This window comes from Telopea speciosissima, chromosome 7, assembly GCF_018873765.1.
Source record: "Telopea speciosissima isolate NSW1024214 ecotype Mountain lineage chromosome 7, Tspe_v1, whole genome shotgun sequence".
NCBI classification, from domain to species: Eukaryota; Viridiplantae; Streptophyta; class Magnoliopsida; order Proteales; family Proteaceae; genus Telopea; species Telopea speciosissima.
The window spans coordinates 16,003,487-16,026,445 of NC_057922.1; the positions used below are offsets into that span (position 1 = coordinate 16,003,487).

Genomic DNA, 22,959 nt, shown 5'->3' on the forward strand with positions numbered 1-22,959 from the left:
GGAGCCTTGGTTTTCCTGCGGATGTACCAATTTTGAATTTGAGTCTTTTAGATCAGAGAATACAGATATTTATGTATACAAACTATTTATGTTCATTAACTGTGGATTTTATTATCACAAAAGATCAGTAATTACTTTGTCAATCTCCTCTGGTCAAGCAACCTGAACTGTCGACACAAAAATAGAAAAATAAAAGAAGAAATATGAACCCATGTATCCTTGATTTCACCATGTATCTTTACCACAAAAAAAAAGATTCTCAAGATCCAAAGTGACATTCATTTTGGAGAGATTTGTCGCATAGAACTTTTTTAATCCAAATATTGTCAATCAATTACATTGCAGAAAGAACATATGGTTAAAAAATGAGCTCAATCCTCTCTTTGGATGCTTGCGGCTTCTCTGGCCCCTCTCACTTTCATCAGAACTTGATGCCACAGATTTGGAGTCAACACTAAGAGTAACCAGAGCCACTGGAATGGGAGGAACCCGAACTTCTGATTCTGACAATGCCCAACTGATCTCCATTGGAGCGCGGTTAAGCGCATACTACGCTACTTGAGGTCCACTACAGATGATGGTCTCTATTTTAGTCCTCGCTCATCCATGTCTTTGCTTGCTTATGCCGGTGCTGACTGGGCTGGTTGCCCTGATGACCGCAAGTCTACGACTGGATATGGCATTTATCTTGGCACTCATTTGGTCTCTTGGTGCTTCTGCAAACAGAAGACCGTTTCACGGTCTTCTACTGAGGCGGAGTATCGATCTGTGGCTGCTGCAGGTACTGAATTGGTCTGGGTGCGGTCATTACTCAAGGAGTTAGGTGTTTTCCTCTCTGCACCACCTGTGATTTGGTGTGATAACATTGGTGCGACATATTTATCGGCCAACCCAGTGTTTCATTCGATGACCAAACATATAGAGATTGACTTTCACTTCATTCGTGATATGGTCGCCAAGAGGCAACTTGTTGTTCGGTATTTCTCTACTGTGGATCACACGACAGACATCCTTACAAAGGGGCTGTCCCGTCAGCGTTTTCATCTGCTTCGCACCAAGCTTAATGTTGGTTTACCACCCATTAGCTTGAGGGGGCGTGTTAGTGATAAACCACCATAGATGGTTATACACTGAATCATTTCTCATGTAACTGTTGTAACCGTCCACGTGCCACTGTTGTGCACAGTGGTCTCTCTCTTGATTGTATATATATGTAATGCTCTATTGATTAATTAATGAGAAATTGCATCTTCTACAGTCCATTTGTAGTTGCATTGTTAGTCTAGGCATGTTCTTCAAATACTCGCATAGATTTTTTCTGTTAGACCACCCAGTCCAATTGGAGGTAAAACCTTGTGTTCTTTGAGTTATCCTTCGGAAAAATATTTTCAAAAGATTCTTGCATGGCAACATCTGTAAGGCATTCATACAGCAAGCGAATGCCAAGGTGCTGACATTTCGTGTAAGAGAATTTTATGTGAAAAAATTGGCCATATTACAGAATTTATTGGTTTTGAGCCTGTGAATCATCGAATCTTGCTGGCTAGATGAAGCATTTCTCAAAATTTTCCTCATAATATCAAAGATATTCTCTTTTGGCTACAATCAGATTGCTCAACGTCCACATCTGTGCTTCCATCAGATCCTCCATCCTCTGAAGTCTTCTTGGAACAAAGATTTTTTTTTTTTTGTCATCATTCTCCAGAAAATATGGATCTGGTTTAAAAATATATAGAGCAATTTCTGGGTCGATCTCATCATCAAGAAGGGTAACTCATAGGTTGATTGATATGCTAGCTCCACACGGTCTAATTCTGAGTGTACAGTTGGGTAACCCAGAAAATCCCAAAGAGGCCTTGAATCAAGAACTTTGCCCTCTCTCGTCAATTTCTCCCTCATAAATTATCCTACAACACTGCTCAAAGGTACCATGGAGGCCCTGCAGTGAAAGGACTTCAAGTGATGAACCACATTCTATGCAAAACCAACGGATACCTGAACGCTGCCAATTATTGTGTATTGGCATCTCCCACACTCCGCCAATAGGTTCACAAGAGGGAGGAGCCCTATCCTCTCTTATTACTAAGAATGAAAAGTTATATTGCTGAACTAACTCATTGATTGGCATGGTGAATTCACAGCACGCTGAATGTTCACATCCATCTCTCTATTGGAACAACCAGCTCGGATGGAAGGATGGAAGGTACACTCTGGTGAAAATCTAATGCAAAACCTCCAAACCCAACTCAATTTGAAAAAGCTTAAACTCGTTATCTTTTCATCCTTGCTGTTTTGAAGAAAATCGTGGCTAGTAAGATTATTGCATAACTACACAGAAAATTATTGCAAAATTTCCTATTTTGACTAGAATATTGTATCGTAACCATAAGAAATTACTTGTTTTTACAGGTCTCCTTTGGAGTAGACTGTAATGACCTGAAGGTGGCCTGATATTATGTTAATGGTCTGAATTATCTCAGTTCATGAAAATTTACTGACCAACTGTACACAAAATTTTTTGAAACTTCCATGGTATTTATATCCTCAAGTATAAGCAATACAACAACTTTAATAATTAGTAGGAAAAAAAGGGTACACAGATATATCCATCAATTCCCCTTGAAGAAAACATGAATGATTCTAAGATCCTGAAAGAACTTTGGTTAGGGAGCTCTGCAATGATGCAGCAGAGTCTCTATGGCAGACTTCATTAGCCAACTTATTCCAACTTTAAGTCGATGTTCATCAGTTGGTAATCTGATCAAATATGCTATCTTCCTTGCTGAAATGTTAACAAGAAAACAAGGTTAGGAGACAACTCAGACAAGAATGCCAAAGATCAATGCACAGATATGCAGACTTTACCTGTATGACCAATAGGACCCTCCAAGGTTAACCCATCAATGAAACTCGGAGAAAGTGCTGCATCATTCCTACCAAGAACCATCATCTCACCCAGATTCTGAAACCTGGCATTTAAATGCTGAAGTTAATTACTGGTTACGAGCAACCATTTGCAAAAAAATTTCTTGAGCCTGGTAGCTCAATCCCATTGAGCATAAGAGAAAACGATGTTGCACTAAAGCTTTTATATGGAATAAGATAACAGTTAAAAAACCTCCCGATTCGAGAAGTATCTACTCGAGGTTAGACAAGTTGCATAAGCAACATAACCCCTTGGATAAAAAATTGATCTGCAAACTTTGATGGAGTTCTTTTCTTCAAATCTTATCTTCCTCACTTTCAGCTTGAGTGGATTCCCTGCCCTCCCAATACTATTAAACTAGACTTTGACAAGAGTTATTGGGGATAGATCCTGGCTCCGAAGTTCTCTTTTTTTTTTTTTTTGGGGGGGGGGGGGGGGTAACTGGTTTTCTCTAGTCCAATGGGACTCGCAACTCAATCACTGCAGAATTAAAAGCACTTTCTGAAAGAGTAGCAAGTCCTCTTGTCCCAAGGGAGGTCTGATTAGATCATTAAAGGGGATGCAAAACTGGTCATCAAATGGCCAAGATCTAGGCCTTTGTTTTACTTCTTTCTGCCCCTAAATACCAACAAGAGCACAAGCAAGAAATATAGGAGAACAGGTAAGAGCACCATAACTGGGGAGCTGAACTGTAAAGTGTGAAGGGGAGCCCATCTCTGGGGCCCTTAATATGTTTTTAAGTAAAACTCATATTCAAAAGCAATATATCCAGATGAGCACTAGCACCAAAAGCAAATGAATCAACACTAATGAATGATATGCTCAACATCCAAACCTGAATGGTAACAGAGGCCGGTCATTGATTGCTGCCCAAATATTCCAACCAGCATAGTCTGCTTGCTGAAAAGCAACCTGAGAAGCAGTTTGAACCAGTTATAAAAAACCTGATAGAGAAAAGATACATATAGAAGTCATACTCACGAACAAATAGGGGAAAATGTTTTAATCTATACTGATATACTCGTACCCATAAATGCGCAAATCCTAAGATAATTAAATACACTCTTTTTTTATGAGCCACACCTGGTGACTTGCTAATTACAAATTTTGGACCATTTCTCAATTTTTGTGCATCATCCATGCACAGATAAATTCTATTCACCATACCTGTGCAGTGGCTGGAAGAAGCCTTCCAGAAGCATCCCTTAAAGCAGCAGAGTCACCAACCGCAAATATACGTGGGTGCCCTTTGACCCGGAGAGTTTCATCTGTTTCTGCTTGGCCCCTGCCACTAATAGGAAATAAATGGGGCTGATCACATGGTTCTAGTGGAGGAACCACAGGTTTATTTCCAACTGTCCATAAAACTATGTCGGCTTCGAGAACCTGACTTTGTAAACCTCTTTCCGCTGGTTGAAGTTCTAGAACAAATTTATCACTATCTTTATTATGATCTTCTGTTCCAATGCCCTTATCCCCTCCAACTTCTGCCTGCTTCGATGAATCTTCAAATTCACCAGCTTTTCTTATGCAGCGGACAAAATAGCCCAAGAAAAGCTGAACATTCCTGGACGATAGAACCTGGTAAAATGCAATAAGAAGGCTTTAATTGCAGGTGTATCACCTTGTATTCACTATGCATATAAAGAAGCAATTTTGTTTGTCGCTTAGGGAAGTGAAAGTGAAACAAAAGAAATGGACAAAAAGTAGCTGACAAATGGTTAAAACAATGGTATGCTGGTGACTAATTTAAGAAGGAAACAGAGTTATTATATCAGAGGAGAAGACTACACATACATATAAAAGGTATAATTATTCCCACCATAACTCACTATGTACTGGGAAAGTTTTGGCTTCTGAAAGGACCCAAAACAAAGGCCCCATGAGGTTCTGAATTGGTACCATAAATTGAACCCAATTTGGAATCCCAAATACTTGCTGGTTTCACTAAGCCCGGCTAAAAGAAGAGGTTTTCTAGGCCCAACAAGTAAGCTCGATAGTAAGTCTTTAGCAAGGGATGTGTTCGTCTTTATTTTCACTAATAGGGGTTATTGATGTAATTCTCTTTTTACTGAGTTAATAGGTCCAGTTGTGGGGTTGTTCCCAGCCTGCTATTCCCCTTCATACCTCCGTATTTAACTATCTACTTGCTCTCAATTTTAATATATAGCATTCTGACATCAATTTCTATTAAATTCCAAGTTTCAGCCTTGTTTCATTGTTCTCCTACAGCAGTGCCCTTTTTTATGAAATCACTAGACCAGCGTTCATAACACCCTTGGGTCAAAGGGGTTTTGTGATTATTATACAGCTAAAGGGTCACTCCAAAGGTTGACTTGACCAGGGTTTGAGACCCATTGAACCTAGCTTGGGAGATATCAGTCTTCACCAAGATCTAGCCAGTTTTCTCCTATCATCGGGCCTTCATTTTCCATCTTCTGTCAATCCATCATTCTAAAATTACCTCTCTGATTCTGTTTATTTCCCAACTTCTATTGTTAACTTTCTCTCCCAGGTTTACCCTTCTATTCCCACTTATCTAGTGTCTATATCCCTATTCTTCATGATACCTATTCTGTCGACTCTATATCTTGATAATTATGACTCTGCTATTCCATGTCTAAATGGAAATTAAGTTATGTCTACTTGGCAATATTGCTGGATCCATCTGCAAGCTAATTAGTGCCTCACAAACCCTAGCTTGCATCAAAATTGGTATCAAAGCCTAACCAGGAAACTGAATCTGGTACCATGTCTTCAACGACCTTCCGTGCCCAATTTCAACTTCCTAAAGGGAGATTTTGAATTAATGGAAGTTTTAAAATGCTGTGTTAAAAACTCTGAAGAAGCATTGTAATACTACTTGAAACTACTGATATTTTCTTTTTCCAAATCAATTTCTTCTTCTGGTTAGTCTCTTTCAATCTCTCGCCAGTTCTTCTATTTCCATTCTTCTTCTTCTTCTACTTCTCTTATTCTTCCGTCTATTTTTCTTTTCTAATTGCTACACATGCCCACGGATGCCTTGTTTCTGGGTTAATTTCAGCAAGCCTATTTTACAGATATCTCTCAAGATAGACCTTGGTTTGCTCTCAAAGCTGACACACCATCCCCTGAGATATCAATATCCTTCAATTCCCCCCAAAAGACCCCCGAAAGGAATACCTTGGAACTCATAAGGGATTTCCTTATCTATGTATCATTCCATTCGATCTTTTAGGTCCCTACTTGGCTACTTCACCTCGCTGGTTATGTCATGATGCGCTTAAAGCCTATATGGGATGATAGACTCCTGTAACCATGCCATATTTGCTTAGTTGCCAAAATGCCCTAGCTGACATACTCCTGCTAGTTCTTTCCAAGATCCACATCTTTCCCAATCACACCCTGCTATCTTTTGAGTTTATCGTCCATAATTTAACCATAGTTGAATCCTGTCCACAAACTCATTCAGTATTAAAATCAGGCTCATCATGCCCCTGGTTATTGAATCATCAGACATATTTTTTGAGGCCAGATTTCAGTTAGTTGATGTATCATTGCTTTCTGTTCATCTGAAATAATAATCAAAACTATTATCAGAGACCTAATCTTTTGATGCAGATCATCGGGAGGAGATTTGGAGGATATTCTAGAAGATCTAGAGGAGTTTTGGAGGATATTCTAGAAGATCTAAAGGAGAATGAGTGGGGAATATTTTGTTAAAGATATTCCAGCTACTATGCGGATTGTGAGTTTCACTTTGTGTCTTCTTATTTACTATTTTGTAGGGTTGGATAGATATGCTACAATAAAGCCATAGTTCAATTTTGTAATGTTCTAAATAATTTCTATTTCAAATGAAGACTAAGTTGTAACTTGTATGGGATCCTCCTACCATACTAGAGATTTCCTATTTTGTTGGTTTCTGTGAAGTTATAAATAAAGGAGAAGGGGTTTAGGCCCTCTAACAATTGGGAGGAAAAAAAAAGTGAGTTTTAGCTTCAGCCTTGCTGGTGCAGTGGTGATGTTGTCTAAGAGGAGCCAACCCTAGTATGAGAGGACTGGGTTGGGCCAACCTATGGTGTACCGGTTGTTATGCCAATAGCAGCGCCGGGCAGCTAAGTTGGTATGGAAGAACTGCTGCACCGCAGGAAATCCTTCTCCATACAAGTTTGTGTACGAGGTTTTTGAACAGAACTTCGACAGGCGAGAGGCCCTTTTGGACTATGGTGATTCCAAGAGCCTAATTGGTGGTGATTCAGTAGATTGGGCTTGGTGGTGTACCATTCCCGCATGCCACCTGGTGAAGCCTTGGTCCACATCCTTGTTTCTTTTTTTATATTAAAAAAAAAAAAGAAAGTTGAAAAAAATTTCGTTATCAATTTATGTTTTTTCCATATTACAATCTTGTTGCGATTGATCTTTCACTGGCTTTACAGGTTTAAAGTTGATTTTGTATTATTTGATCCTGAGTTCGGGCCAGTCTGAGCTAAAACTCAGAATCCATTTCAGATTTTATGTGGTTATCAAACCTTTTTATTTTTAAACTGGGAAACGGGAAATATTGGTCTACCGTGTCATTGTAGAGAATCCCTGTCTTGTTTTCCTTATTGATTTGATTATCAAATGTGGATTCTATAAAGGGCGTACCCAGTGCACGAGGCTCCCGCCACTGCAGGGTCTAGGGAGGGTCATAATGTACGCAGTCTTACCCCTGCTTCGCAGAGAGGCTGTTTCCAAAGACTTGAACCCGTGACCACTTGGTCACAATGGAGCAACCTAACCGTTGCACCAAGGTCCACCCTCCAAACGTAGATTCTAAAAAACAATGGTCCAAAAACTTCAAAATAATTTTTATGCTTTTCTATAAATATTAAAAGGAAAAAAAAAAAAAAGCAAAAACATTATCACACGGGGGCCAAAATGTCTGCAGTGTGCAGAAAAGATTATATATCATACTGGTATTAACAATATGCTGGAAAATTTATGATTTCTGAAAAGTCTCAGTCATGGATGTTAGCAGAAATTACTAAATACTTGCCTCGAATTTTCACAATAGGGGGAGGGAGAAGAGTTCTTACTTTAAGTGCAGCTTCTCTATTTCCAGGTGGGGCTGTTGGGCAGATTGTTGTATTAACATTAATAGCTTGAACTATTCCATTATCCTGCAGCCGCTCTGATAGTGTAGCAGCCAACTCAACTCCACTGTAACCACAACCAACAATAGCCACACGAATTGGAGATGAATCTTTGCCAAATTTCTCTCTCTCTAATTTTCTTAACAGGTTGTCAACCTTCTGCACCAAAGAAACAAATTTATGTTATAAATCTTCTTATTAAACAAGAATTTTGAAAGTGGAAAAATTACCCTCAATTAAGTCTTTTAGAGGACAACATATCTAATGCTTCTAGGAAGTTAATTTTCATATTCCGTTTGTTTAAGGCATCTTGTAGCACTGGAAGTTGAGCTAATAAAAGAAGAATTTTCAGATAACCTTTAAAATAAATTACAATTCCAGATCTTGAGAGGAAAATGGTAGGATATTCAGAATGAGAGGTCAAAGATCATCCAACCATCAAACTGTAATACATAGGGGTTGGAAGAAGTAAAATCAGATGGGGTGACCCTTTAGGTAATCGTAAACCAGCTGGTGAAGCTGAACAGTTCTACTCCTATTCTTGGGCCATTCACTAGATTATGCCCCCAAAAACATTTTTTTCCCTTTATTACCAGAATTTTATTATCATAAAAAGGGCCATTACACTAGATAAGACGACAAAAACATATTTACAGAAATATACTTATCTGTTTACAACAAAAGAACTCCAGCAAGAAAAATAAATTCTCAGAAAATGTGGAAGAAATGTAAAATCTTCTACACAGTATAACCAGCCCCCCCCCCCCCCAAAAAAAAAAAAAAGAGTGCAAAAATGACAATGTGAATAAAGAATATTTCCAGAGCTCCTTAGTCCTTACACATGCATCCTCCAAGGTGGAGAAAGGCAAGGCAAACTCTGCGGCACCGGGAACAACATCCAGTTTAGCTTCAGCTCCCAAAGCAAGAACCAACCTGTCTGCCCAAGTGGAAAGACATAACATCAGCTGGGACACTAAAGGTGGTACAAGATACCCAAGCCCAAAGAAGGTCACAATACTTAGATGCTGAAATAATTAAGAAAAAACCTATGTACATTTAAGACATAATTAAATGCATGGAACCAATTTAAATTTTTAGTCCAGAAGTCCAAGAACAATTTGTAATTGAGTAATTTCTAGAAATGCAATTTATAAAGTGAAAAGAGATGATGAAAAATGTTACCAGTCATATTCGATTATAGTGCCACTTTCAAGATGCACTGTTCCACCACAACCAAACCATGTAGGACCATTTGTCCCCAAGTAATCAGAAGGGTGTAACAGTTTCACTTTGTCTTTGAAGAACTGCACGCTAGTGTTTTCCAATAAGTCAGAGAAATGGGGCGCAATTTCCCATGCTTCTACTTCTGTGGGAGAACAGGTGAGTCAGAATAAATTTAAGGAAGAAGAGCAAAATGTACTGTTGCTGGTATGGAGTAGAATATGGTAGCTTCTTCGCAAGCTCTTAACCATCATACCTCCAGATAGAAGCTCATAGAGCATTGGCTTAAAAACAAAATGATCAGACTGATCAACAAGAAGCACCTAGACACAATTTCCCAAAAAAAAAAAAAAAAAAAAACTCATTAGCACTGCCAAATGAAATGGAGAGTTTATTTCAGCAATTCAGCTACCAAAAAAACAGGATAAAATCAATTTTACCCTTGACTGGTGAGTTAAGTCTAGAAACAGACAAGACATCTATTACAATGTATAGAATATGATTGAGGAAATCAATCTTCAAAGAATTATTATCAATAAGTCGCAAAAATCAGTTTCTCACAGAAAATAAGCTGGGAGTTAACAAGTTACAGCATCATTTCTTGCAGCAATATGGCCAGAGTAAGGAACAAATTCCAACATATTATTTTAATCAACAATGCTATCATGACTCATGAGTGACTTTAAAAAACAAAATGTAAAATCACAGAAATAGGACTAACAGAAACAGGGGAGGGAAAAAAAGAGAAAATTACAATGTATTCTATCGATTTCCATGTGTCTCGCCTCATCGGCGAAGAGCATACACCATAGGACCTCATCTTGAATGTTCTTGGTTAATTCATCCATGATAAGCGCAAACAAATAAGGCCTTAGGGCTGATTCCTGACGTAACCCAATCGTAATTTGGAATTCCTTGCCCTAACCTCCCATAGATCTCACACTAGTCACCACCTCCTCATACATATCTTTAATTACTTCTATATATTTACTCGACACCCCTCTCTTCACAAGAACATGTCTGATTAAGTCTCTTGGGACTCTATCATAGGCTGTTTCCAGGTCAATACAAACCAAATGGAGATCCTTCTTGCTAGCTCTATATCTTTCCATGAGCCTCCTCAGTAGGTAAATAGCTTCTATCGTGGATCTACCTGGCATAAAACCAAATTGGTTCTTTGAGATATGAGTCTCTTTTCTCAAACGGGCTTCAATAACCTTCTACCAAAGTTTCATAGTATGACTCATTAGTTTTATACTTCTATAGTTGTTGCAGCTCTGAATATCACCTTTATTTTTGTAGATCGGAACTACAATGCTTCTCCTCCAATCATCAGGCATTTTCCTTGTAATCATTATCTTGTTAAACAACTTAGTTAACCAAAACACCCCACACATTCCTAGTGCATATTATTCTATATATACCCCAAAAAAAGTATAGTAACTTATAGGAGACCATGAAGAATGTGATGCAAGCCATGTTGCAAATCACTCACCAGAAAATGGGCGAATTACTCAAAACCAGACCTTGACCCTAGAGGAAAGAATCAATCATAGACACAAACGGAGAAATCTGTAAAGAACTCAAAGAAGAAGAAAAAAAATCCCAAACCAGCCATTTAATTGATACTTGAGATAAAAAGTACAGGACAGCCAAAACGACCCTTGAATTGGTCTCTTGCCAAGGACTTAGAAGATAAAACAATTAAACAAAGATATAGGAAATGGCAGCACCAACTTACTAAGCACGTTATAAGACTAAGAATTCCAAGGCAAACTCCAACTATGCATGCAACCACCAAATACTAGGTCAGCACATAGATAGCTGAAAAGCCTCATTGAGTAGGGAGGCCAGTGGAAAGATTGACACTTGACAGGCTTGACTAATCAGACGTGCTGAACACAGGATAACGTGATTGATGGGTTGGGGCTGGAGTGATCAAGTATGCAACTGTTGAAGTGTCCAACCTAAAAGCTCAATCTATTAGGTGGAGATGTCCAACTGGTATTTGAAGGCATCCAAAGTCCCAGAGTTTTCCAGTGTGAGATTATTCCAAACAGCAACTACATCAGAAAATCTATACTTTCAGAATTTTTCTGTAAGCTAATTGACTTAAAACTCTCTGACACTTGTGGATTAAATTAATCTACCATTCTGATGAGAAATGGTCTATAAAAGGCAATGACACCCTGGTCCAACAAAAAATAAATAGAACAGGGTTTGTGGATACATAATAGGAAACCTCCCAGAAAATATTAGTTGACTGAATTGATTAACCAGCATTGTTCAAAGTTTTCAGCATTACTGAGCAGTCAAATACACAAAAACACTATTATCATTTTTTTTGGAATACCATATTTAGATTGATTTGTGTACACTTAAGTACAATTCCTCTCTTTGTAAATGTATTTCTAATCCCACAGTTATGTCCGTCATCTTTCCCGACCACTGGGATCCTGAAGAAAGTTTATCATTTGATTTGAACTGATCACAGGGTATTTGAGAGAGTTTTACCTGCTTCAGCTTCTTGAAGAATTAAGGTCATTCACAACAGCACCAGTGGCAAAACAACAAATCATATCAAGCTCACAGGGTAACATTCCTCAGTAGTTTATAAGCAGACAAGGGTTCATTTCCATGGCCAAAAGAAGCATCACGGAGATGGAAAACAAATTTTATGGAGTCAAATCACAAATTCAGAACTTACCTGAGGTTTCTTATCATTGGGCCACATCAGAGATTCTAGCCTTAAAGCTGTATATAAACCTCCAAATCCTCCTCCTAATTTGCATACCCGTGGTTTCTGTAAGCAAGTGTATGTTTTAAAGATCATCAAATTTTCACACAATTTTAACTAGCAAGCAAGAACTGAAAAAACAATAGTTTGGGCACGAAAAAGTTCGAACAGCAGACAGAACAGTATACGTCAGTTCAAATGCAAGGATACTCCTAGCTTCCAAGACAAACATAAATGTACAAGTGTCACAAAGCAAGGTCTTGTTAGGGAAATTCCAATCCCAAACATTAGAAGAGCTTTTAATTGTGTTAGGCCAGCCAACCAAGAACACAAACAGAAGCATAGACCACATTTTAAAACAAAAGGTTAAGAAGGATATTGTTTCGGTAAGTTGGAAAAAGCCCAAGCCAAAGCCAACCAGGGTTTGGAGCTTTGTTAGCAATCCAACCAGCATCAGGAAAACTGGGCATGTTGGTGGATCAGCTCAAGAATAGCTATTACTAAGAAAAGAACCATCCAAGCAATGAAAGAATGCAATTCCATAGACATACATAAGATAGCAACAATTGAACAATGTGGCTAGCCAAGGAGGGTCACCAAGATCACAACTAGAAAAAGATAGAGAAGGAAGATGTTACAAATTCTCTCATCCTATGGATCTAATTAGTCTGTTTAATTTTCTTCCAACCCACCCCCTTTCGTGTAACTCACAAGACTCACTAATCCTGACTTTCAGCTACATAGAGTATTATTTCACAAATATGGAATCCTATGATGCGTTGACTACTAAATTAAACAATTGCAAAGCCTTTCTAAAAGTAATAGTTTGAAGAAAACAAAAGACAAGGATGAACATTCTCTGATAATCAATAGTTCTGAACAGAATAAGATTTCATACACTGTGGGAGGCCATTCATACACGAATGATATTTTCTGCCACTTTGACTGATGATCTGGTCATTTGACCACTGGATAGCTGAGAATTTCCTGGATAAGCCACATTCCTAATTTGGGGATCGATCTCAACCATATGGCCCATCATGTATTGGGCTTTTCCCCTGGTTTTTTCAATGGTCCCTGTTCTTCAAACAGTCTCAAACATAATTGATTTTTTTTAATCATTGTATTGACATGTGAAGTTCAGATTTATTTGAATGAGTAGATGATAACTAATACAATTTGTCCGTGAAGTTTATGCCCGATAGACACTGCCACAGCCCAAAAGAATCCATTTAGTAAACCCACCCCATATTTTAAATCTCAACTATACCAGTGGCCTGGTTGAAATTAATAGAAAGTACAAAATCTCATATTCTCTTCAAAAGTAAGACCAAAATTGAAGATTCCATAAGACTTAAGGCTAAACATTAAAGTTCCCATTTCAAACATTATATTGACATGTATAGAAGTTCAGATTAGTTTGAATGAGTAGATGAGAATTTACAATTTGTCCATGAAGTTTATGCCCAACGGACACTACCACATAGCCACACCCAAAAAAAATCCATGTAGGAAATATTGAAACATTGCATGTTCATATATGTTTTTGGTGATTCTTACTTGTGTCTTAAAGGTGAAAAAGCCTATTATACTTGTGATATCTAACCTCACTCTTTAAGTTTCATTAGTGTGCAGGATAGTAATGTGTGTGATGGTTCTTGGATGGTCAAGCTTCAATCAATGAGCTTGGCCTTCCATGTGTGGCAGAAAGTGGCAACCTCAATAGCTAACATAAGCCCTTGTGTAACCCCCCCCCCCCAATGGCTTTAAGCGTTCATATACTTCATTAAGTCCATCTACAGCATGTGGTGTCACTAACATTGGTATCATTAAGAGCACCGCAGTAAGTCCACCTTTGTGGCATAATGATGAGAAACCGAATGAAGACATCAAGCTTCCTTTTGTAAGACCATTTTGGAGATTGTTAGAGCAATAAGTGGAAATACTTCAGAGCTATGTTCTCTAGGCTTAGGGATTATGTTGTAATTTGTATTTCATTATTATGATCCTAAGTATAAAAGGTGATTTTTACACTAAGACTCCAAGCCTCACCCGACCGAAAAGCCTTGACTTAACCTCATTGGTATACTTGAGGATTTTGGGGAAAATGGCCTAGGGGGAACAATGCATGAAAATGGTTATTTTAACTTAGACAATGACCAAAACTTGATAATATTCCTTGAGTCAAAATTATAGGGTACCCAAAATGTCCAACCGATCGATGCACCGGTTGACTGGTTCCCAACCAGTCGATGTTTCCCAAGACAAGCCTGATCTCAGTCAAGCTAGTGGCCGGTTGGTCGACAGACTACAATCTTGTGAAAATTTGTTCTTTCATTGGTAAATTTGCCTTTTAGAGTTTTTTTGTGCTTCAACTTGTAAATTTGGCTATTGAACCTTTGTTGTTCTTTACTCTTCAAAGAGAGTTGCAATTGGAAATTAGGGAATCTCTGGTGTTGTAAAGGTTGTGAGCAGTAGCAAGGAAAACAACTTGGCTTTGACTGGGAGCTCGGGAAAACAATTGTGAGGAGGTTTGATCAATGTCATTTGGAAATTGATCACACCATAGTTGTCAAGGCGTCGCCTTGGTGACCGCCTTGGCGACCAGGTGCCTTGACAACTATTGTCGCCTTAGTCACCTAGGCTGGCGTTTTGGTCGCCTTGTTGGTGTCACCTGGCGTCCAAGCCCCCTCCAACGCCTTGGGTTGCCTAGACGCCATGACAACTATGGATCACATAGTGGAAAGTCCAATTGTGTGAGTATCACGGTAGATGAAGTAGGCAAGGTTGCCGAACCACTCTAACTCGTATAGTGTCTATCCTTATCTCTTTTCCCCTTTCTCACTTTTGTAATTTGCATTTCCTTACAGCATTGCATCATCATTTGATTGGATAGTTAAGTTTTAAATCGATAATCATATTCCGCCATACCCAATTCACCCCCCTCTTGGGTTGCCTACGGTCCTATAGGAAACCCACCTCATATTTTAAATCTCAACTCCAACAACTGGCCTAGTTGAAATAACTAGAAAGTACAAAATCTTATATTCTCTTCAAAAGTAAGACCAAACATTGAAGATTCCATAAGACCTAAGGCTATACACTGAAGTTCCCATAAAACCTAGCAAAAATTGGTCAAAATTCCAAATAGGATGAAGTTTTCAAAATTTGTTAGAAATGAGAAACCTTGGTGTTTGAAGACCACTCATCCAAAACTCCACGAGAAACCAAGAGAAATTCACTCAAGTTTTTTTCCTAACAAAAATGTAAAAGAATAAACCCTTTTTTCCTTTCCCTAATTCAGCTTCAGAACAGTTCTTCCAAACACTATAGCTGACCATGTTTATTTTGGACTCAATGCGACCAGTCCATTTTGTAAGTTTTATCTTCAGTGAGTTAAAAAAGATCTCAAAAAAGATAATATTTCAAAAGTTCATGTTCCTATCTGTCTAATATTATTTTATGTTAGAACCACTACTTATTAAAAGAAAATTACTGATACCAACATTAACCTAAAAGGCCATTTAAGACATCATTAATTGCTCTAACAAACTAGCTGATAGAAGATGTAATTGAAAGATTCTGACATACAAGCCCTCAGGTGGCTGGACAAACAATATCCAGCTTGGAAGCCCAGGCTGAAGAAAACAACACCAAAAACTCAGGCCACAAGCCCACAATGCAGGTCTAGGCCAGGTTGCCAAGTCCAGCAAGGATAGAAGAGTTATTAGGTAGTTATTTGGGAGTATAATTGTAACTTTCAGAGTTTAAAATTGATTCTTTGTAGCAATAGGTAGGCTGTAATTATGTGCTTTTTTTTTTAAATAATCAAGTGTTAGAGTTTGAGCTGCTTTAGGACTCTTCTATAGGTGGTAGCAAGTTATGTGTGTGTCCTATTTGTAATCTGAATATTAGATTCAGGTTAAAAGTCTGATTTGGAGCCTTGATAGAGTCATAACAGGTCCTACAAGAGTATATATTTGGATGTAACCAAACCCCCCATTGATTTTGCAAGTTAATGAGCTCCTCTCTTATTCTTTGGTCTACAGGATGGGCCTTGGCGCAACAGTAAGGTTGCTCCATTGTGACCAAGTGGTTGTGGGTTCGAGTCTGGAAACAGCCTCTGTGAAAGCAGGGATAAGGCTGCATACGCTATGAACCCCCCCCCCCCCGACCCCGCAGTGGCGGGAGCCTCGTGCACCAGGTATGACCTTTTTTCTCGTTTGATTCACTTTTCTGATCACTCTTCTTCTCAGGTCTGATATTTTCCTCAAATATTCTCCTTTATTCTTCTTACTCTCCTAATATGTGCTCCAACTGATTCTTCTTCAATTCTTTCCATCGATTTCATTATCTTTATTTTCTGTCTCTCTTATCTGAAACCATATCATCTTAGTTCCGATAACATATTAATTTAATTCATATCATCTAATTTAATTATATCTTTTTATTTCATCAGATTTCATAACTTAAATTTATTAACATAGTTTAAAGCAACATGGCAATAATCTATTTTCTCTACCAAGTACCTAGCTCAGCTCCGAAGAATGACAAGAAGTCCGCCACTGAACATCATTCTTTCAAAAGATGAGAACACTCCTTTAAACGAGTAAGGCAAAAGAAAGAGTGAAACTACAAGATAACCTCCCACTTTTGGCAGCCTGTTGAGTTGTTCCATTCTTCTGTTCATTCACCATCCTTCATATCTGAAATGTCTTAGGTTATCTGAAGTTCCAGAAATGAATTGTTATATATCTATACCAGCTTCTAGTTGAAAATTTCAATTTCCTTCAAATTTTCAAATTTGGTCCTTCATCTTTTTGTGATTTCAAGCAAGCTATTCCACTAGTTTGCTTCTACCATGATTCTAGCTTGCCCATTGCCACATCAGATTCATATTGAATCTAAGACTCACATATTGGTAATCGCCAAAGAAGTGCAATTTGCATGCCATTCTGACAATAAATATGCACTGGCTTGCTTTATGTTGCTCCAAGCACAAACCGTTCAACAAATCTGCTGATACAAAAATATTAAGAAAAATGAATCTGGATAATTGCTCTGTTGATGCAAATGATCAGACAGTTCCAAATTCAACAAAAAATTGATCATATGCATCAATCTGAACCTCGAGATTTAACTAGAACAAGAATCAAACCTTCTTATCTGGCCACTTGTATGATGGCATTGCTGTTTCTCCTTCAGATGTCTGTATAATGCCAATGCCTCCAGTTCTCCCAGTTGTGCCTGATGCAACAAAGGAGAACCCTTTCCTCGGAAATCTTGTAAATAACATTAGATTGGCCGCATATCTTCTAGAAGAACTAGGAAATAATTTAGCCCAACACTTTGACCCTCGCTCTCCTGCCACATTGTATTTCAAATAAGGAAGGAAGAAAGAAGCTTTCTATGATCACATTGCCAAAGAGAAAGAGAGAGAGAGAGAGAGAGAAGAAAAGGAAGGAAAAGAATCTTCAGTTCAATTTGTTCAAATTCAATCCCAATGAAGATCCCAAGACAGATACTACCTTTCATCACGTTACTTAGAGAAGTACACAAAGTTGAGATGGCATTATCCTAAATGAACAAGCACAACAAGAATGATAGCAACTAGGTGCAAGCAAATCATCAAATTCAGGGTAAATTTGCTTTACCATGTCACAGACACGAGAAATAAGAATTTATGCAGGTTAAGGAAGAATACACCTGGGAAGAAAGTTTTGAGATGGATTCGACAAAGAGAATGAAGAAGAAAACCAACAGCAAACATGCAGCCATGCAAAATAGCCACCATAGTTGTCAAGGCGGTGGAGGGGTGCCTAAGCACTTAGGCAACAAGGCGCCCGCCTAGGCGACCAAAGCGCCCAAGTGTTATTTTTTATTTCCCATCTTTTCTAACATTATTTAGTATGCTACAATATATACCTTATATCATCAAAAATCAACATTAAGCCACATTAAGTCAGCAAAAATCAACATTAAGCCACATCAAGTCATAAAAAATCAACATTAAGTCACAACATGTCATCAAAAATCAATATTAAGCCGCATCTAGTCATCAAAAATAAACATAGAACTAAAAGAAAGCAAAATTGAAGAAGCAAGCTATTGGAAGTTTGAAACAATCAAAACATACATTTGGTTTCTATTGTTCATGGAATTGGTCACTATCCTGGTATACCTAGTCTCACATTTGGTTTATACTATTCTTAGAAAATATGACCTTACTTATTTGGAAGGCCATCTCCTTTGACGTCTCTTCTAAAGTCAACTGTGGTCGCATTCGTCGTATTTTGGACTCCCCTAGGAACAGGCATATTGTTGTTTCCTGGGGTCTTGATCTGTCTCTTTTGAGGTCCCCCTCCTCTGCGTAGGCTGGGCTGGTCGTCATTCCCTCCCCCCCCCCCCCTCTCTCTCCTTCCCTTGTATAACCCTCCCCTTTTTTTCCCCTCCCTGCCCCCTCCTAGGGTATGGTAATATATTCATTCATCCAAAAAAAAATAAAATTAAACTGCTCTTGATTTAGAGAAATGTTCTAGTTCTCTAAGAAGTTTGACTGGTCAAATGATTTTATTTTTACATGACTTTTTGTATTAGGTAGAGCATAAAACCAGCTTTCCAACAAATCCAATATTGCTTAGTCTGATTTATATTGAAGGAGTTGCGTTCTGGTCAAACCTTATTTGGTGTGCGCGAATGTTGTCAAAATTGATCTGAAGGAAAATTATTTTTCAATATATCCAAACAAATGAATATTTTACCGCTCTTTTGGTTTTTATCAATATTTACCATATTAAAATTTATAGAATTTTTAGATTTGAGAAAAACCTCAGCATTAGAAAGTTGAAAATTTCACCTATCGCCAAAAATCCAGTTTTTGTTCTTGAACTAGGGGTTGACTTTTTATCCTTTTGGAATTTAATTTTTTTTTACTATTTTTATTGGCTTCAAATAGGGGGTATTTGCTTATCTATGAATAATATCTTAAGTCAATGACTTAAAATGATATTTGGCATAAATAAAGGTCAAACTTGGTTCGATACCACTATGGCGTTCCATATTCACTAAGGCGACAGTCGCCTAGACCCCACAGAATCCGCCTAGACGCCTAGGCGACGCCTTGACAACTATGATAGCCACACGAATTCACAACATAAACTCAGCATTTCTATTCCAATCAACTACTTCCATCGTAGGTGCTTACATATAATTAAAAGAAACCCAACTCAATATGGAAACAAATCTTAAGCAAATCCCTACGTAACCAACTTCCTGCCAAAATAATATATAAAAGATTACATATTATCTATCCCAATGAAGAAAATAAATATTGATCTACCAAACCCCTTGGACCAAAAAGTTGGGTTGGGATGGTTGTGTCTTGGCTTGGGACTCCAAAGTGGGTCGTTCCAGTCCAAACTCGGCAACTCAACTGTATCAGGAGCTAACCACCATTCTGCAGAATTGGGGTTGAAGAACCAAATGTTCTAGCAAGTCAGGCATATTTCAGTATCACCAAACATACAATCATGCCTCCATGAGTCTCAGTGCACACCTCATAATCATTTATGATCAAAATCGTGCAAGTCTTGGTGAATAGCATGTTACTTAGTTTGCATAACTGGATATTAGACCAACATCCTCTGTAATCGATGGCTAGGAACGACCATATCTTTGCACTTAAATTAACCAAATTCAAAACATGTAATCATACATTATACTCTTAGGATTGCTAAACAACAAATAGGTCTCACTTTTATCATTGTCCCAGCATTTTCATTTTTTAATAAATACCATAATCCCATCTTTACCTTGAAAATGATGCCATTTACACTGAATGATAGAACAGCTCATGTCTAACAAAAAGAGAAAGAAGAAAACAAGACTTGTTTGCCACTTGATTTCTGCATATAACTTGTTTTCCTCAACTGCAGAATACTAGTTTTACTTCAGTTCAGTTGTCTGCCATCAAACACAAAGGACAGAGATCTAGAAAAATCAATCACACATACCAAATTCGTCAATGACAAAAGACAAATCAAGGTTACAATGGCCAACTAGGATCCCACTTATTTCACTGATATAATCAAGTTGTTAACCCTACCCAACCATAAAGATGAATGAAGCATGCACATATTTTCTGTTTACTATATGTATCCACTCTGAAATTCAAAAATGAAGCCAGAAAGTAATTTCTAAACAAGTCATCTCTGAAGTCCAAATCCTTGCTCTCGTGCAGCAAGTTACAGAAGAGTAGACACTCCTTTAAAAGCCCGACAAGGGAATTAAATTATTGTCACAACAGATTGAGGGAAATGTAAAGGAATTGAGATAAAGAATCTCAACTCTCACTACTAACATGCCCCAGAAAAAAGAGGACATCGTCTTTTTTAGTCTGTTACATTAGACAACACTACTGATTCAGTCATTCTTAAAATTATAGATGCCCATGAAAGTTAAAGCTGAAGAGGTTTCTGGGAAAGAAGAAGAGTGACCATTAAAAGGATAGGGAGATTAGAGCTAAAGGAAGAACTCACGTCCGAAGGGTGAGAGTGCAGCGGAAGCGGACAAGGCAAGCGGTACCATTTGTCTTAGAAAGAGAATAGTATCAGTCTCCGGCGTGGATTGGCTCTGTAATTGAGATTGGAACTTGGACGAATTGACTGAATGGTGAACACGAAGCAAATCACAAGCCTTGATACCAAGGCAGCAGCCTCTATGGCTGTGGCTCTATTTGCTCGACGAAGCGTGTTATACTGGTATAGCGTGGTAGAGCTTGAAGCATGGATTGAGGTATCGGTATCAGATCGGTTGGATCAGCACGGTTTCGGTCAATAGTGTCATATCGATTCTTGGCCGATGTTGGGATGCAAATCTGGCTGTCAGATCGGTAACGGATCCAGTGGGGCGCTGTCTGCTGAGTGGGATGCAGGGACCATGCCGCGTGCGCCAGCCAATGACAGCACATGCAGTGGGAATAAAAGGGGTGGCCCATCATATGTGGGGGCATGGCGGTCATTCCCACCCCTATCATCTATGTCCCATGCAAAAAACATTATCTCAATTTATTCTAATTCTGAATTATGTAAATGGTACGGCTTACATATATAACAGTAAAAAAAAATGTCATATTCAAACTCTAAAACTAAAATTGAAATACAAAACTAATTAACCTCTCTTCTATGACTCCGACAACAACAACAGGAATAAAATAACAAGAATAATCCCCTAATAAATCCATTGTGTAATTGCATTAGTTCTTTCCTTCTTAATGAACTCGACTCCATTGAATTAGGTCACAAATTTAAGGTTCCTTATAGTTTTCTCGACGTTGTGTGTGGCATGTATCTTGAAAAAATATTTTTGAACTGCAACTCCATAAGTGGGGAGGACAAAGTGATTTATAATTGGATGAGGAGAAAATTGTTGTCATCGTAGCATATCTGTCAATTCATTCATAAATCTACATCCTTCTTGTTTTACCTTGATGATGTTTCATACACCATTGTAGAGAATACCCATCTTTCGTTGCCAAGGTCACCCTAGTAGAATGTCACAATATGCCAATCGGGTGATTAGGCAAACCACATGGTACAATAATGGCTCAAACTATAAGTGTACCCAAGCTATTGTACTGGCATGTTCCCAAATTGTAAGTCCAAAACCTCGCATTTATATGGATTTTTTTTTAAGAACTATTTTTATGAGAGGTTGAGTACTCGAACAAAATCAACAAAGATAAAATTTGCTTTTGCCTTGGTATCAATGACCAAATGAACATCTGTAGAACTATCACCGTATAGAATAATACATTTATGGCTGAAAGAGGGGAGTCTTCTCAACTAGTTATTTGAAAATGATGTAAAATTAGCGGAGTGATCTTCAATCTCTGTTTTTTTTTTTTTTTTGTCAGAGATCTTCAATCTCATTATCATGACCATCATTACGACACACAATATTATTCAACCACTCACTGTCTTTGATATCCTCGATATCTCTTTCTTTCATCCTTAAGGATTCAGGGTGGAGACCTGTAAACCAAAGAACTTTTGAACATGTTCTTCAAATAGTTGTACTTCTCTTTAGGTTTATTGGTATAAGCAACTACCACATTGATAGACCCGCAACCATAGTTGGCCAGTTATAGTTGAATATCGATATTCAAAACCAAACCATTTACCGAAATTGAATCAAGTCGCTTGCATAAAAAATTTGTGAAAATGTTTAATAAATGGTTTAATTTTGGTTTCAAAATTGAGACTGTTTAATGAATGGTTTAAATTGAATCGATTAAATCAATGGTAAACCATTTAAATTGATGAATATATATACATAGTAAATTCCGTCATCCATGGTTAAAATAAATAAATATGGTAAGAATAAACAAAACCCACTAAAAAAAAGTAAGAGTCATTCAAACCTTTTGTATAAAAAACTTAAACATATAAACAATTATAACACTACAATTATTAGAAGATAACATATAACAATAAACAATTGAATGTTAAGTTTACATATATTTCAATAAAAAATTAAAATAAAAAAGAATCCATTTTGATGAAAAAAAAAAACCTTAATGAAAACCACTTAAAGCCATTTAAAATCAATCTGTTTAAACCGAAGCCGTTTATTAAACGGTTCAATTTTGGTTTGACCTAAAAAATGTTGCACCGAATCAAACTAAGACGTTTACATCGAAATGAAGCATTTAACATCCTTAACATTAGGAACGGAAGTCCAAATTCGAAGGGTCTCGTTGGTATGATTTGTATTTGTATTTATTACCTATTTTTGATAAATCATTTGTGACAATAAATTATGATCTATAAATTATAATCATTTGGTTACTATGTGTACAAACTATTATATAATTATAAATAGATTTGGTATGCCTATGTGCATAATATATTATGGTAAAAAGAATTGATATGCCTATGTGCACAGAAAAACCGTTT

At 37.7% G+C, this 22,959-nt stretch overlaps 1 protein-coding gene across 1 annotated transcript; it reads right to left on the bottom strand.

The window, feature by feature from the left end:
- Positions 1–2,537: 2,537 nt before the first annotated feature.
- On the bottom strand, positions 2,538–20,729 carry LOC122666642 (alternative NAD(P)H-ubiquinone oxidoreductase C1, chloroplastic/mitochondrial-like). The gene is made up of 11 exons (XM_043862679.1): positions 20,541–20,729; positions 17,163–17,361; positions 11,975–12,070; positions 9,524–9,590; positions 9,229–9,412; positions 8,886–8,979; positions 7,990–8,205; positions 4,094–4,507; positions 3,762–3,838; positions 2,866–2,969; positions 2,538–2,782 (listed from the first exon to the last, which is right to left on the bottom strand). The coding sequence occupies exons 1-11, from the start codon at positions 20,588–20,590 to the stop codon at positions 2,664–2,666; spliced, it is 1,620 nt and encodes a 539-aa protein (XP_043718614.1). The 5' UTR covers positions 20,591–20,729; the 3' UTR covers positions 2,538–2,663.
- Positions 20,730–22,959: the final 2,230 nt, after the last annotated feature.

Excerpts from the sequence above, each read along its gene's own strand:
- LOC122666642 (XM_043862679.1), bottom strand. The coding sequence starts at position 20,590 with ATGGTACCGCTTGCCTTGTCCGCTTCCGCTGCACTCTCACCCTTCGGA. Across the intron at positions 4,508-7,989 it reads ATAGAGAAGCTGCACTTAAA|GTTCTATCGTCCAGGAATGT; the intron begins GTAAGAACTCTT and ends GCATTTTACCAG. Across the intron at positions 2,970-3,761 it reads CGGCCTCTGTTACCATTCAG|GTTTCAGAATCTGGGTGAGA; the intron begins GTTTGGATGTTG and ends TTTAAATGCCAG.